This window comes from Sphaerodactylus townsendi, linkage group LG05, assembly GCF_021028975.2.
Source record: "Sphaerodactylus townsendi isolate TG3544 linkage group LG05, MPM_Stown_v2.3, whole genome shotgun sequence".
Lineage (NCBI taxonomy): Eukaryota > Metazoa > Chordata > Lepidosauria > Squamata > Sphaerodactylidae > Sphaerodactylus > Sphaerodactylus townsendi.
The window spans coordinates 43,141,739-43,157,550 of NC_059429.1; the positions used below are offsets into that span (position 1 = coordinate 43,141,739).

The window sequence follows — 15,812 nt, forward strand, 5'->3', positions numbered from 1 at the left end:
GCAAGCTTGTTTTCTGCTGCCTCAGAGACTAGGACATGGAGTAACGGAATTCAGGTGCAGGAAGAAGTTCCATCTAAACAGTAGGAAGAACTTTCTGACTGTCAGGACTGTTCAACAGTGGAATTCACTTTAAGAACATAAGAACAAGCCAGCTGGATCAGACCAGAGTCCATCTAGTCCAGCACTCTGCTACTCACAGTGGCCCACCAGGTGCCTTTGGGAGCTCACATGCAGGATGTGAAAGCAATGGCCTTCTGCGGCTGTTGCTCCCGAGCACCTGGACTGTTAAGGCATTTGCAATCTCAGATCAAAGAGGATCAAGACTGGTAGCCATAAATCGACTTCTCCTTCATAAATCTGTCCATGCCAATTCAAATCAAATCTAATGAAGAAAAATATGAAAAATGGCTTTGTTAAACCAATAAACGTGGATTCCAAATTTAATCAGTCTTACATATAACCCCACTCGCTCCCACACGATCGAAGGGCACACAGAGTCACCCCAAAGCCCTTCGTGTTTCCAGGCATACTGCGACACCCCCCTTTGCCATTTTTTTCTCGCTGCTTGGTTTCAGCTGCACAACTTCCCCTCCTCGCGCTCCTTGCAGGACGGAGCCTGGTTGCGTTTCCCCATTGCAACAGCTCTCAATGCCTTTCTCTCCCCAACGGGAAGCAAAGCCCGCTTGCTCGGCCGTCCTCCGAGGCGAGGTGGGTTGTGCCCGCTTTAGCACTGCCTCTTTCTAGCGTGCCACGAAGGCGGAGCCGAGTCCTCCCTCTCCGGAGGGGATTGATTCTCCTCCCGGTGTGTCCTTTTCCCCTTCCTCCCGCCTCGGCCTGGCCCTTTCAGCTTCCCCTTCGACCCGCGAGGCATTGCAGTGTCCTTGGGTGAGTGAAGGGCGGCCTGCGTGGCCTCTATATTTATAGACAACAGCAGCAGCAGCAGCAGCAGCAGCCGGGGATAATGGGGGCGCGTGGGTGGGGGAGGCATGCAGTGGCGCCAGGACAGGTCTCGCATTGTGCGGGGGGAGAAGAGAGTGACAGGCGCCAAGCTGGTGGCTGCTGGCCCGGCAGGGACTGAGGCTTCTCCTCTCTCCCTCCCCAGAGGCTCTCGGTGTGCCTGCCTGTTGGAAAGAGCGTTTCTATCATTCCCTTGGCAATATTTCCTGTTAGACGCACACTCTCTCTCACCCCTTCTTTAATGTTATTGGGACTGAGGATGCAAAAATGTAAGTGTGGGTTTTCCCTGATTCGGCTGAGGACTTTCAAGGTGACCTAGCTGGGGATTCTTCTTTTTGCTCGGAGACAGTTTTGCTCTGTGTATTTTATGGTTGGCGTGTGCCTCTGTTTCTTCTTAGGAGCCACTCTTGTCTTTCGGAAGTTAATTGCTGTCGCCTGCAAGAGCGGAAAGCTGCAGGTCGCCACAATGGCCCACGCTAAGCAAACCCGTGTGCTGCTTCTCAACGACATGGAAAAGTTGGATAAGACCCTCTTCCGGCTGGAACAAGGTCAAGAGTCATGCATGTGTTCCTTTTATTTCTTGAACCAGCCTTATGCAGGAGAGGATGGGTTCAGATAATACTGTGCAGGCAGCCCTTCTTTATACTGTCAGTGAAAGTTGCTTGTGGGGCCTTGGACCAGTTAGTCTCTGCCTGTCCTACCTCGTATGACGGTTGTGAAGATAAAATGAAGAAGGGAGAACCATATATGGTGCTCTGAGCTCCTTGTTGGGATAAAAAAGTAGCAGATAGAAATCAGTGTGTATACTTTAGAAAATGAAATAACAGTGGCCCTAACCTTAGAAGCGTACAGCCTGAATTACAGCAGTGGAGGGATGCACCAGCATATAAATGGGAAGCAAGGGGTATAAGATGAATGTAAGTAAATGCATTTATGTATACTTAGTTTTCCGCACCACCAAAATGAAATTTAAAGCTGAAATCTAGGACATACTTTTCTATACCGTGTTCAGGATAAAGATGAGAGCTTGACTGTACATCAATCTGCTGCTTCTTCCTGGTTTTGTCCTGGACTTCTTCATAGCTGAATGGCCTACTGTGATCCTAGTGCCTACCTTGTTTAGTTTCCACCCCCAACCCCTTATGACTATTTATGATTTATGACTATTGTCCTCATATTGTATTGCTTATAAAAGTTGATTACAAGACTTGTGTGTGTGAAAGCATCTTCTGCATAAAATAGTGATTTGAATTTTTGGCAAATGTCTGAATTTTCTTGTGGGTTTTTTTTCTTCTGGCAAGCAGTGACAGTCCTTCAGAGCACCAGTGGCTGTCCTCACCCTCTGGCCAGGGAAGCTTTGAACTGCTGGGATGGCAGCAGCTGCCCTTACTGGCCTGCAGAGCAGCTGGGGGGAGCTCCGAGCCACCTGGAGCAGCAGCTGCTGTGGTCGCCAACCTCTGGAGTGGCTGGGAAAGACCCAAGTTGCCCAGAGCTGTAGCAGCTGTCCCTGCCAGCCTCTGGAGTGGCCAGGGAAACCCCAACCTGCCCAGAGCAGCAGCAGCTGTGTTTGCCAAGCCCCAAAATGGAACAGTACAACAGCATTGCTACCTTCAAACTATAATTGTGGGGCTGGATTCTGCCTCATTGGCCATTTTCACAGTCATTTCTCCTCCTGCTGCTCCGTTGGCCATTTTCTATATGGAGGGGAGTGTCTTTGAGTGAAAAGAGTCATGTTTTTGCCAGTGCTTGTTTATGGCGATAAAAAATGCTAATTTAAAAAGTTCCAAGGTTAATACTGCCAATGCATATTTTAAGGAAAGCTGCAGATAGAAATGATTTGTTAGTGCTTATTTAAGCACTATTTTCTCAGTAGAAGCTGCCTCCTGTCACTTCTTGTGCACAAGGTGGGAGCGTACTCTCATCTTTATCCTGAACAGGATATTGGAACAAGTTGCATGAAAATCAGCAGGGAGCCTCTGATCCCCCCCCCCCCCCCCCCCCAGTTTGTGCTGTAAAAGCTGCAGGCATCATGTAAACAGCTCAGTGTTGAGAAGGAATCTGGAGGAAGAGGAAGATGGTTGAGATGCTCAGGGAAAGTGCTCAGGTATAGGAGCCAATGGTTGCAGATTTTTGACTGAGGAGAAAGCTTTGGCTACATGAGATTATATATAGTACATGAAGAAGACAAAGTTTTGCCACTCCCCCCCTGACTTCCAATCTATCAAATGGCATATTAATATAATGCCCCCCTGAGGATCCTTAATACATTTTGACATCGGGGCAATGTGTCCTAGGCTTCGGAATTGCACTATCTAAAGGGCCAAAACTAAATGTTTGGCAGTAGAAACAGGGCAGTAACACTTGTCATCATTTCTTTAGAGGGGGGTCCTATGTTGCTGTTTTTCTCCGATAACATCCTTGGCCACTACTTTGTTTCTAGGACTGAGTTTGTTACATGAAATGGGAAGAAATAACAGGTGTGTGTTGCAGGAGTAAGATGAAGAAGGATTGACCTCATCTCTACCTGTTCCTTCTCCCCTGCAAACCATACTCACTGATGCGACTGTTTGAATATACTTTAAAACTGTGCATGCATACAGTTTTCTTTTGGGCCAGAATGACATATGGAGGGTACACAGTCACTTTGAGCAAGGCTTTCTTTTACTGTCCATAACTTTTACTGTGGGGAATAAGATACCAATGGCAAACATCTGTGGCCAAGACTATGTTTAGCAGAGTTGGTAAACAAGCTGTCACGGCAAATGCACAAACTAGTTCATTTAAGATTTGTGTTTTGTATTTAGTGTCAAAGAATTTTAGGGTTGACATGAGATTTTTGCCTCTCCCAACAATATCTTTCTCCCTACACTTCCTTGATGTGCGCTTAACTTAAACTTTAACATGTAGTCTCATCATGAGTTCTGTGAAGGTTTAGGGTTTGCTTAATATTTTGTGACAGTTTAGTTCTGATAAATCCTAGTGTTGCATTTAAGTAGGGTGTAGTCTTTTGCACACCTTTACCTCTGATAACACAATGGGATTCACTTCTGAGTAAATATGTATTTGGTTGTGCTGTAGTAACTCCAGTAATCTGTACAGTGCTTCCTAGTTTGTTTCTGCATTCCACTTACAATGTTAATCACAGAATCATGAATATACTTAATTTTTAAAAAACCAAATTGCCTCGATATTCTTGAAAATATCGAGGCAATTTTTAAATTAAGTATATTCATGATTCTGTGATTAATTTTATAAGTGGAATGCATGAGTGTCATGGTTTTCTTGAATATGGCCAGTGGCAAAGTCTTGGCATCAGCCATTAACTTTTTTTAACAAGTCAGTTTACATAAATAGTTTGACTACTGTTATATTATTCAATCATATACCCATTTTTCTCCTCTTCCCCATCTAAAAATTGCACAGCCACAGTCTGTTATTGTCAAACCATCAGTTAATTGATGATTATTTTGTGCATGCACATTGTGCCCGCTTTAGCACTGCCAAGATTGAAAAGAAGTCCAGAATAAAACTTTTTCAGAGGTTGGCCATGTTGATCTGCAATAGAACAGTTAGATGTGAGTCCAGTTGTACCTTGGAGACCAACAACAAGTTTCAGAGTATAAGTTTTTGACAGCCAAAGCTCCCTTCATCAGACACAGTAGAGTAGAAATTGAGATCTAAGTCCTCCTGTTTTAGTCAAAATGTGGTGAGTAGAACTGTGTGAATGGTCCTCTACTCAATACATATCAGACCATCTAAACACCTATTGTTGATACCAGCTTGCTTTGAAAAATGGCATACCTTCTATTCTGGATGTTCTTAGGGCAAACATTTAGCTGGCATAGTTGAAAGCCTAAATCTTGCCAAGTTTACATCTATACATTGTAACGGGGAATACCATAGTATGAATTATCTTGATCTTAATATCTTAAGACCTGTAAGGATTTTTTCCAGTTCCTTCATTATCTGTTTGCTATTACATAGTAAAATATCCTTAGTTCTATTATGCATAGAGTTTGTTTGTGAGAGAGAATCGTGAGATAACTTACTGAGTAAGGTTTGTAAAAGGGCTGGGAGAATTGCAGCCTATGTAACTCTGTGCTACATTCCTCAGCCATCTACCTTAAAATGAATTTGCTCTGAAACCATTGGGATTTCACACCAAAAAAATGTGTTCACAACAGAATTCTGTATTCAAAGACAGACTCTGGTCTTGCTTTGTTCAGGTTTTGAACTCCAGTTTCGACTCGGCCCTACTTTGCAAGGCAAGCATGTCACGGTGTATACCAACTATCCTGCTTCTGGAGAAGTGTTTGATCGTCACAAGTTCAGATCCCTATCATGGCACAACCCAACAGGAAAAGAAGATGATTCTGATAAATACTGTAAACTAGACCTCCAGACGTCTGGATCATACCAGTATTATTTCAGTCATGAGTAAGTGAATTCACTGGTGAGGAAGACAGCACAAATGAATGACACTTTTCCATATAACATGGAGCTGCTTCATACCCCTACTCACATGGTGATAGATTTTGGATAGGCTGCCCACCAGAAGTTACCATGTCAACCAAGAGTCTCTTGGCTTTCCGTAGTATCTACCTGCTTTTTGAGAGAGGAAGAATCACATGAATTGGACCTCGGCATGTACAAGCCTTTTGTGCCTGAGTTGGACATTTTCTCAGTGGTTTGATGTGGAAAAAAAGGCTGTTCTACCACATTTAGAGTGTTGCAGAGGGTAGCCATTTTACAGTCTGCAGTAAAACAGTTAGAATCCATTCTACATGGTTAGATTCATGTTCAGTAGCATCTTACAGATCACCAAGAGTTGTTGGTCTCTATTATGTTGCTGAACTTGAATCTAACCATGTAGAGTGGATTGTTTTTTGAGTGGAATGTATCTTTTTAATTAGAGGGGTCTCTTGGCAGTGTGAATTGTAGTGCAAGTGGTTGTGTGTTGTGGGGTTTTTTGTCAGTTAAATGCATCTAAATAAATGCTCAGAACAAGAGTTAAAATTACTTCAATTACCTGCCTCCCAAATTTGAACCACCAATGTGCATATGAAATATTGCATGCTTCCTCTTTCTAAGTTCCCCCAAGCTCAGTCAGTTTTTAGTTGAGACGGGGAGTATGTTTTGTCATAGGGTATGTTGTTATTTTATCAGCCATCTGTGGGTTTTAAAATTAGATATTAATGTCAGTCCATGTATTATGTATGTTTGATGTTTTAAATATGTATGTGTGCTGTCCTGAGCCTCACTCTGGTCAGGAAGGGCGGGATACAAATTTAAAATTAAAATTTATGAGGTGGAAGAGCCACCTTCAAGTTAAAATTTCAAAAATTGACTGTTAGACAGTATAATATTGTCAGCCCTTTCATTTTTTTTCTAGTCAGTGGCAGGTACTGGAGCTAATGTTCAAATGACAAAAAAAAGTTCTAGCATGTGAACGGGACAGCTAATAGCAATTGTAGTTGTATTCATTTTCTTTTGGAATGCTGCAATGAATTTTAAACAGCACTTTGACGACATGCCTTTATCATGAAGTTGTGTGCAAGAATTTGTATTATACTGAGTTTAATTGGTTGCATCGTGTTTGGGAACATCTGTAAACTACCTGAAGTTGTTACCTTTCTTTGGAGTCAGAGCTTTTAGGTAACTTAAGTGTATTCTACAGCATTACTAAGTGTTTTAAAGTTTTAAAAGTGGCAAGCTCCCCCCCCCCCCCAATTTTGAGCAGGTTTCAGTTATAACAAGTGGTTCACCCAGCATTTTCTTCTAAATCACTGAATTATGCATCTTTTTATTCCAGAGGTCAGAAAAGTGGTGGAGGCTACATAGTTGTGGATCCTATTTTACGCGTTGGTGCTGACAATCATGAGATGCCTTTGGATTGTGTTACACTCCAGACATTCCTAACAAAGTGTCTGGGCCCATTTGATGGATGGGAAGATCGACTTAGAGTTGCAAAAGAATCTGGTAATAACCTCATTGATTTTAATCAGTTAAATTTCTTTTTATGGCCAGTTCTCTATGAACCAGAGAAAGTACAAATCTGTGCTGATTAACATACTCTGCCTTTCCCTTGGAGAGTTCAAGGGTGCATGCATAAGTTTCCCAGGTGGTCTCCTACACTTACTTTGCTGCTGGAGTTCCAAACAATGTCCTGCAAGGGTGTTCAGTGTTTTTCTGTGAATTTTTATCTGTGCACCTTTAGGCAGGGGGAGAAAACATGTCCATATGTATATTAACATAACTCCTTTTTGCTTTGTAGGTTACAACATGGTTCACTTGACACCAGTACAGAAACTTGGGCTATCTAGATCATGTTATTCATTGGCTGATCAGCTGGAAACAAATCCTGATTTTTCAACCCCTAACAAGAAGTGTTCTTGGAGTGAAATTGGCAAACTAGTAGAAAAAATGAAAAATGAATGGAATATGCTTTGTATTACAGATGTAGTCTACAATCACACTGGTATGTTTGGTTTCATTGTCTTGGCTGCTCTTTTTGTTGATTTTAACTGTCATGAAATCATCTGCAAATTTCAACTTTCACTGATGGTTGTAATGTTACTAATGCAAATACGATTAGGTGTATAGCTAGTATTTGGTGATCTTTCTGCACTAAATTCTGGATTCTTCTCTGGATTCTTCAGAGAAGAATCCAGAAGACACTGGTTCTGCTAAAGAGCTGCTTTAATATAGTATTTTTGCATTCTAAATACAAAAAAGCTCAGAAGCTTTTTGCAATTGAGCAGATAAACATGGGTGAGAACAGTGGTGGGATTCAGCAGGTTTGCACCACTTCGGCAGAACCAGTTGTTAAAATTGTGCTTGTATACAACTAATTGTTAAATTATTTGAATCCCACCACCGGAACCAGTTGTTAAATCCTTTGAATCCCACCACTGGGTGAGAATAAGAGTTTTCTTCCATAAGAACTTGATTTATTAAGCCACAGAAGTAAATAATTTTAGCTTATAGTGAAATTAGTATACTTAAGTTTTTAAACATGTTGGCATACTACTTGTATGTAAAGGAGGAACTACATATTGCTTGTATTTTTCTAATTATTTTTACTTTTCAATTGTTAAATAGATTGCAGGAACTGCTGTTGAAAGTGAAACACCATTGTTGAGGCAGAGGGGGTTCCTTCTCATACAGTTGCTTGTTCATTTTGCCCAGCGGGGATGAGATTAGTTTTGGATTAGCACCAGGAGAAAAGTGGGTGCAAGGAGATAGAGTTAAATATCCTGTCTTCCCAAAGCAGTCTTCACCTTTAACTTACAGCCATGGCGGCTGCAATTTGTCTGGGGAATAGGAGAGAGAAAACTACTAAATGTCAGGTAATATGCAGCCCTCTCTAAACTGATAACCAGTTATACATGAATTTAGATGGTACATGTAAATACTTGAGAAATCACCAAATTTTTACTGGCAGCAACCTCGAAGACAGGTTCTGCTCTATCCTTGGAGGCTGTCACTGATCCCTCTATGGGACTTGCCCTTATCCCATGGAGAACTTTGCAGTAGTGTTGAATGTTTTTGGCAGCAGCTAGCACTGGCATGAAAATGTCATGGGGTTAGTGTGAATAACTAGAAGAGATCTTGTCTGGCTAGGAACAAGAGAAATGTAAAGACTATTTTCAGTGTGTGTACAGATTTCCCTTTGGGGATTAGTGGTGAGTTTAAGAGCTTCGTCTAAGTATCAAATTCCCAAGTGTGCCACCTATCTGCGGAATATCTCCATCCGCAAATGGGAGCACATTGACTCTGCTACAGATTTTTCTGAAGATGCCGGGGACCTCCTAAGTCTGCAGAAAAATCTGAAAAGTTTTAAAGGGGAAAGAGTGAATTCTTCCCAAATGAAAATCTTCTCTGTGCATTCTCAGAGAATGTATGTACAGTTGGCAGCTGTCATTATCTCCTGTCAATTTGGCCAGGTCTGGGGCAGCTGCAGGTGTTCCAGCTGGTCCACATTAGCTGCCGCCACGGTGGCAGACACCAGGAGAGGCTCTAGTCCCAGAACTCTGATGGAGGAGACAGAGTGGTGGCCTCAGTGGGCGAGCCCAGAGCAACTCCTCGCTCACCTGCTGGGTGGTAGTGGTCTTTCAGGGCTCAGCAGTTGGGTGGGTAAGTGGGGGGCAGATGGGATAGAGCATTTAAAAAGTGCAAAATGAGCAGAGTCGCTCTTGAAAAGTTGATTTTACCAAAGTAAAATGTCCCCTTACAGTATTTCCCCTTCCAAAATATTTGAATCTAATTGCTTTACAAAATGCCCCAAGGCAAACTAACAGAATTGTAACAAACACTTCTGTTTGTAGTGTTTGTCTTCATGTGCAGGATATTTGTGCACAGTTTTCCTTTTAAAAAAACATACTTCCTTACAAATTTTAGAAGCGGTCACTGTTGTAAATAATAAAACATAGTTGTGCAGATAAGTGGAGCCTGAGAAATGGTCAAGTTCAGTGTAGCCTTGTTATGTCACTTCAGTCAGCTGGTTGCCTTTAGTTGCCCCAATAGAGAAGAAGAGCTGAATTTATATCTCCCCGTTTTCTCCTGTAAGGAGACTCAAAGGGGCTTACAAACTCCTTTCCCTTCCCCCCTCACAACAAACACCCTGTGAGGTAGGTGGGGCTGAGAGAGCTCAGAAGAGCTGTGACTATCATAAGGTCACCCAGCTGGCATGTGTTGGGAGTGTACAGGCTAATCTGAATTCCCCAGATAAGCCTCTGCAGCTCAAGTGGCAGAGCAGGGAATCAAACCTGGTTCCTCCAGATTAGAGTGCACCTGCTCCTAACCACTACGCCACTGCTGCTCTCAGAGGACCATGTGTATAAACGTGTACCATGTTTTAAAGAGGACCAAGTTTGTAAAGGTGAGACCTTCAGTAAAAATCAGATCTCTTTGTCTCAGAATGCCAAGTTCCAGAGATCTTGAGTAATGTAAGAAGATGTTTGAAGTTAAGGAAGAGCAACTTGCACTGCAATGAAGGCGGCAAATTGCTCTTCTCCCCTCAACAGTGTTTTTTTGTTTCCAAAGGGCCCAGCTGGCTTTTCCTTGCCACTTTTCTAGATAAGGGCTTCTGTAGACTACTCCCTCCAAACAGATCTACTGACACATGGGTGTGCCTAGCTCAGTGAGATATCACTAAGCAATTCACAGGTGAACTGCAGTTGTAGAAAACATTGTGGCTGAAGCCATAAGAGAATTCTGGCTTTTTGATTTGTTATTGAAACATCTTCAGTCTATGTTGCTGTCGAAAGGTGATGATATGACTGTATGACCTCCCCTTAATTTGCAGAGAACTCTGTTCTCACAGTCCATGGAATAAGAGTTGTGATAACTTCTAGAGCTCCTTGGGAGATCTGTTCTTGAACTTCCTTTGTTCCTAAAAGTGAAAGAAATCATTAGGCAAGAGTGATGGCATCAACCACATTTTTTATACAAGGAACTTAAATACAGGTGCAATTTCTATGCACTCTGAATTCTGATTTCTTTGTACCTTATAATAAAAGTCCTATCCAAGTCCAAGGATGTATTTTTCTTGCTGGTTTTTGTTTCTAATTCTGTTGTTTTGTTTGTTTTTCTAAGCTTCAAATAGTGAGTGGATCACTCAACATCCAGAATGTACATACAATCTTGTTAATTCTCCTCACTTGAAACCAGCCTGGCTTTTGGACAGAGCTCTTTGGCATTTAACTTGTAAAATAGCTGGTGGCAAATACAGTGATAAAGGAGTGCCTCCAGTGTTTGAAAACGAGCATCATTTGAATGTAAGAGAATGAAAAACATGTTTTTCTTAATATCAAATGTTGTGGCTGAATAAGAAACATTTCATTTCTTCTTTGTGCAAATCCTTTCCTGAGTACATCTGTTTACAATGCAGTCCTAAGAACACTTTCCAGAGAACAGTAATAAGCTTGTGCCATCCAGTTGAAACTGACTGACTTATGAACTACTTTTTGCTGCTAACAGTATTTTTCTGTCTTTGTTGAGTTTTGATGGTTTTTGTAGTTACCTTAGGATTTTGAAAAGACTCCGAATCCTACTAAGGTATAATCAGCGGGGTTATTCCCAGCAAGTTGTTCTTAAGATAGCAGTAGAAATTGCCTTCAATTCTCTTTTTTAAAATACAAACAAATAACGTTTGTGTATACTCGTGCTATGGTGCTGCTCAAGATTGTTTCCATGTTCCCTAAATAAACTTAAGGTGTTAGTGATTCTCGATTGACCTTCTTCAACATCATTAAGCATACAACTGATATTTCAAAAGTGTGGACACAAATGCATTTATATTGTACAAAAATGTGACACTGAATTTTGTTTATCTACCTGACAATCTTATTTTTTTTATTTAAAGTGCATACGAAAAATTATGTCTGAGGATGTTTATCCCAAGATAAGATTATGGGAATTCTTCCAAGTAGATGTTGACAAAGCAGTGCAGCAATTTAAAACTCTTTTAACTCAAGGTAAAAAAAATGCTTGGTGGTGAATGCATGTTTTTTTGTTTTACGGCATACTCACTGAAGAGAAATGGCTAGGATCCAAAAGAGTTGCCTCAGCTCATGATTAAGGATTGTGATTGACTTAAAATAAACAAACCATGCTCTCTTCTGCACTCACACCCCTTCATCTTGTGCTTTTGAAACTACTTTCAATTTAAGCAGCAATTTGTCCATAGTATTCTAGCATCTACTGTTTTAAATATAAAATATGATACATAAAACAAACGTAGAACTTCCTATAAAAGATAGGTATCGTCTCCAATCTGTCTAATCTGCATGGTAGGATACCTATTGCTGTATCATTTTGCTTTTAACTTGCTAATCAGATCTATTTTTATTGCAATTTTATATTGGATTGTATTTTTGCATTGATGTGTAGGGGTATTTGTTGTTGTTTGCTCTGGCTGTTTCTTTTTAAAAAAAGGAATCTGAAGTGATTTGAGCCCCTTGGGGTCAACCGTCAGGTTATGTGATCTGTTTTCTTGCTGCTGAACTATACTTGAGACTGAAGAATGTGTCTGTGTAAATCTTGATCTATTTATGCCTATTAAAGGTTAATAAAGATAAAGATAAAGATACTGTTTAAGGAAAAGTAAGTCTAAAGGCCCTTGTGCCTACTGAAATAGCCTAATATTTCTCTGGATCCTGGCTGTTCAATAACAACAGGTCAAAATATGTTTAATAAGAAAATGCTATCTAAGCCAAGATATTGTGAACAGAAGTATCAAATGAATTCCTCCTTTTGGCTTTCAAGAGGAAATATGTGTCTTGCAAATTCTTCCCCGCTTACATTAAAAAATGTAGAAAAGCATCTCTTCATAGGATCTAATATGTGACTCCTTCCTGTCTTAGTGTCAGTGGATCTTTGGGTGGTTTTTGTGAAGAGATGGTATGGTCTTGCATGATGCTTGGGATGGGGAGGCAGGAATTTGTGGCATCTGCTCTTTGTACTTCCCCTGAAGCTGTTCTGTATGTATGAAACCATCCCTGAATCTCCATTCCCTCCCACACCTATGGAATACTGTAATGGGTTGTATTTTATTGGTGTTGAACAGTGGTTCTGTTTCATTGTTGTTCTAATTCTTGAAGAACATGAGTGGTTTCTCTTTAAATACCTGCAGTTGGACTGCTGGATTGTATCTGTATCAGTTTCTCTTTTTTAAAATGAAATATTATTAAGATGTATTGTCAAAGGCTTTCACAGCTAGAATCACTAGGGTGTTGTGGGTTTTCTGGGTTGTGTGGCCGTGTTCCAGTAGCATTCCAGTATGGCCGTGTTCCAGTAGCAACCCTTATTATTATTAAGACTTTTAGAAATATAAAATACAAAAAAATGGGGGAAAGGAACTCAAAAATACATTTAACAAAAGGGCTTCTGATTTTGGCTGCACTGAGTATTGACACATAAAGATGTTATGACTTACTTTTTACTAACTTATGTAAAATTAGTTCTTCATTGTTATTACTAATGAACTTCACACTTTATTAAATCTTGTTTTGATTATCTGCTATCCCTCAGATGTACAAGTCAACTCATTTTTTCCTGTTTTACCCAAAAAGTCTATCAAGGGTTTCCAATTTAATAAGTTCTAATCTTAAAAAATGTAAAAAAATGTTTTAAATCTTTTGAACTGCTGAGTGTATTAATCAGCACTTCTTAGCCTTTTTTACAAGTCCATCATAGATGATAAAATGTCCCTTCATGGTGATCACATCTCCAATACCTACTTGAAGTATTTTTGTACATCTTTGCCAAGTTTTCCAGTAGCATATACTAACAGTGCATCACTTTACAAAAATTCAGCTTTGAACTGTGGCTTATTGAAAATTTAAGCCCCTTCGACCACATATTCTCCCGTTATTCCATTTAAAAATTATTACTAAAATTAATAGCCCATTTTGTCAGACATTCTTTCACTTGTTCTCCTTCTGGTTCAAATATCAACAATACTTTATATATTTTATTAATAACGTGATCATCATTCATACATAATTCTTCTTCAAATGCAATCTTCAAAACCATGAGATCTTTTATCTATTTCAAAACTCTCAAATAATTGTGTATAAAACCCCCCCAAACACAAGTAATGTCTTCTTATATCAGTTACTTTTGTTTATTTTATAACCTCCTTGTGATAAGTCCAAGATGATATGATATGTTAACTATTTACTTCCAAGATCATTTCACTTCTGAATAATGCTACCTGTGGTGACAGTCACCTTGGCATTTTTGGACATATTTTAAGTTCAAATTTATTTAAGTTTAAATAAATAATATTCCCAGAATGGCGAATCTAAAGTAGTGATTATTAAAATCTTTATTATTCTCAATGTTTTCATTCCATAAATAGATGTACCATCCAAATCCAATAGATGTTCCAAATAAATAGATGTACCATCCAAATAAACTAAAATAGCTTACCTGTCAATAAAATGCCTTCTAAATTCATTCCAAATGTTCCTTCTTTTTGTGTTACAGCAGGTGGCTCAAAAGTTAAAACTGATCCCAGTCAACATCTTGCAATCATTCAAGATCCTGAATTTAAGAGATTCGGCTGTACTGTAGATATGAACATTGCACTGAACACCTTCATACCACATAGGTACTACATTACTTGGTGTATTTTAAAACTAAAATGTGAGGCAATTCATTGTTTTGCTGGAAAAGAAATTAAAATGCCATTCAAGTGCTGAGTGTTGTTGGGAACATTATTTAACCCATACATAATCAGTCTCAATAAGCGTAGACCAAAACATGTTCAGTGTGCTCCCATTTTCTATTCTTTTTTTCAGCTCTTACTTGGGGTCAGAAACCTCTCAATATGCACAAATGGTGAGGTGGTTCTAGACCTCTGTGTACATGTGTATATTTAATGCAAAGATGACTCTAGAAAGGGATGGTTCCTGACTATCTGAAATAGCAATGCCTTTTGGATTGTACTTGTTTCCATCAGGGATACCGCAAAGCTGTGCCCCACATATAGAAAAATATACTAAAAGGACTGATGGCCTTTGATACAAGGATTTGGTGTTTGCGTCAGAGTTAGAAAGATTTTTTTGGTATATATCCACGTACTTAATTCTGAGCTTATGACGTTTTAAAATTGAGAGTTGTTTCATATCAGTTTCAAAGAACTCCCTTGTGTATTCATTTAGCAATGGACCTGCTGCAATAGAAGAGTGTTGTAACTGGTTCCACAAGCGAATTGAAGAACTAAATGGTGAACAGTACCGGCAGACAAATTACCACCAAGAGCAGGTCATACTGATTAACAAAGCTCATACATTGTTGACAGTTTGCATGGGATTATTAGTTTTATTGAAACAATTGTCTTAATGACTTCTAGGGGGTCAGTTGCATCTTGGCAACAGTGAACTATGAACGACTGGCTGGTCATGGTCCTAAGCTTGGTGCTGTGACTAGAAAACATCCTTTGGTTACAAGGTATTGTATCTTGATTCATATTGAAGAAAATATACTGTAAAGCAAATGGATGTTGATAATTACTTAGTTCCCTGAACAGAGGGAGTTACTGCAGAACATTCTATTTAGTATAGTAAATGTTGGCATTCACATATTAAATAGTACCATTCATATTCTGTGAATGTCTTAAAACTCCAATGTAAAGTATATTAAGAGTCATTTAGACTTGATTTTCAGGATTTACTGGTACATGTTCCAAAAACACACTTTTCAGACATTGTCCAAATTATTTTGGTTGTCAGCATTCACATGTGACTATTTGGTGACTATTGACTTTTTCTGTAAGAACATGTTTGCACACTCAAAACCACAGCTCAGGTCAGATGTCATGTGAACTAAGGTTAGTGTGATAATTTAAATATAGGCCACTAACCATGGTTAGAGAAAGTCAAACCCCAATCCAAAACCATGGTTTGAAATGGATTAACTATCATCTTAACACTGGTTTTGCATACTGTACCAACTTGGACATCTTGCCTTGGTTCCTGACATTGCCTCACTGCAGTTCAGTTTGGCATACCATCCAGATCACAGCAGGGGAAGGAAAGAAGGGGGTGAAACCAGGGTTTGTCGAGGCAATCCAAGATTCTAATGATTATCTGTAAGCCAAATCATAATTTTATAAACAAACCATGGTTGTATGAATGAACAGATCCAAGACATTGTATTGTCAAAGACTTTCACGGCTGGATTCAACTGGTTGTAGTGGGTTTTCTGGGCTGTGTGGAACAAGATCCACCAGACCATGGCCACACAGCCCGGAAAACCCACCACAACCAGATCCAAGACACTCACCTGCACAGTTGTGATTTAAAATAGAGAGGAGTTGTTTATTGGGGTTGTTTGCTGTTTAAGGG

The 15,812-nt window shown here is 39.8% G+C and overlaps 1 protein-coding gene across 3 annotated transcripts in view; it reads left to right on the forward strand.

The window, feature by feature from the left end:
• The first annotated feature begins 740 nt into the window (after positions 1 to 740).
• The window catches only part of AGL (amylo-alpha-1, 6-glucosidase, 4-alpha-glucanotransferase), a 59,597-nt gene continuing 44,525 nt past the window's right edge, over positions 741 to 15,812 (forward strand). For 2 of the 3 annotated variants that reach the window (XM_048496500.1, XM_048496499.1), the window contains exons 1-10: positions 741 to 885; positions 1,356 to 1,505; positions 5,184 to 5,394; positions 6,770 to 6,936; positions 7,232 to 7,435; positions 10,555 to 10,736; positions 11,324 to 11,435; positions 13,951 to 14,074; positions 14,628 to 14,730; positions 14,819 to 14,916. In XM_048496500.1, coding sequence (XP_048352457.1) covers positions 1,424 to 1,505; positions 5,184 to 5,394; positions 6,770 to 6,936; positions 7,232 to 7,435; positions 10,555 to 10,736; positions 11,324 to 11,435; positions 13,951 to 14,074; positions 14,628 to 14,730; positions 14,819 to 14,916 — 1,283 coding nt within the window. In that variant the 5' untranslated portion in view covers positions 741 to 885; positions 1,356 to 1,423. Of the gene's footprint in view, positions 886 to 1,057; positions 1,227 to 1,355; positions 1,506 to 5,183; positions 5,395 to 6,769; positions 6,937 to 7,231; positions 7,436 to 10,554; positions 10,737 to 11,323; positions 11,436 to 13,950; positions 14,075 to 14,627; positions 14,731 to 14,818; positions 14,917 to 15,812 lie in introns of those variants that run through there. The other variant, XM_048496501.1, reaches the window with a different exon arrangement.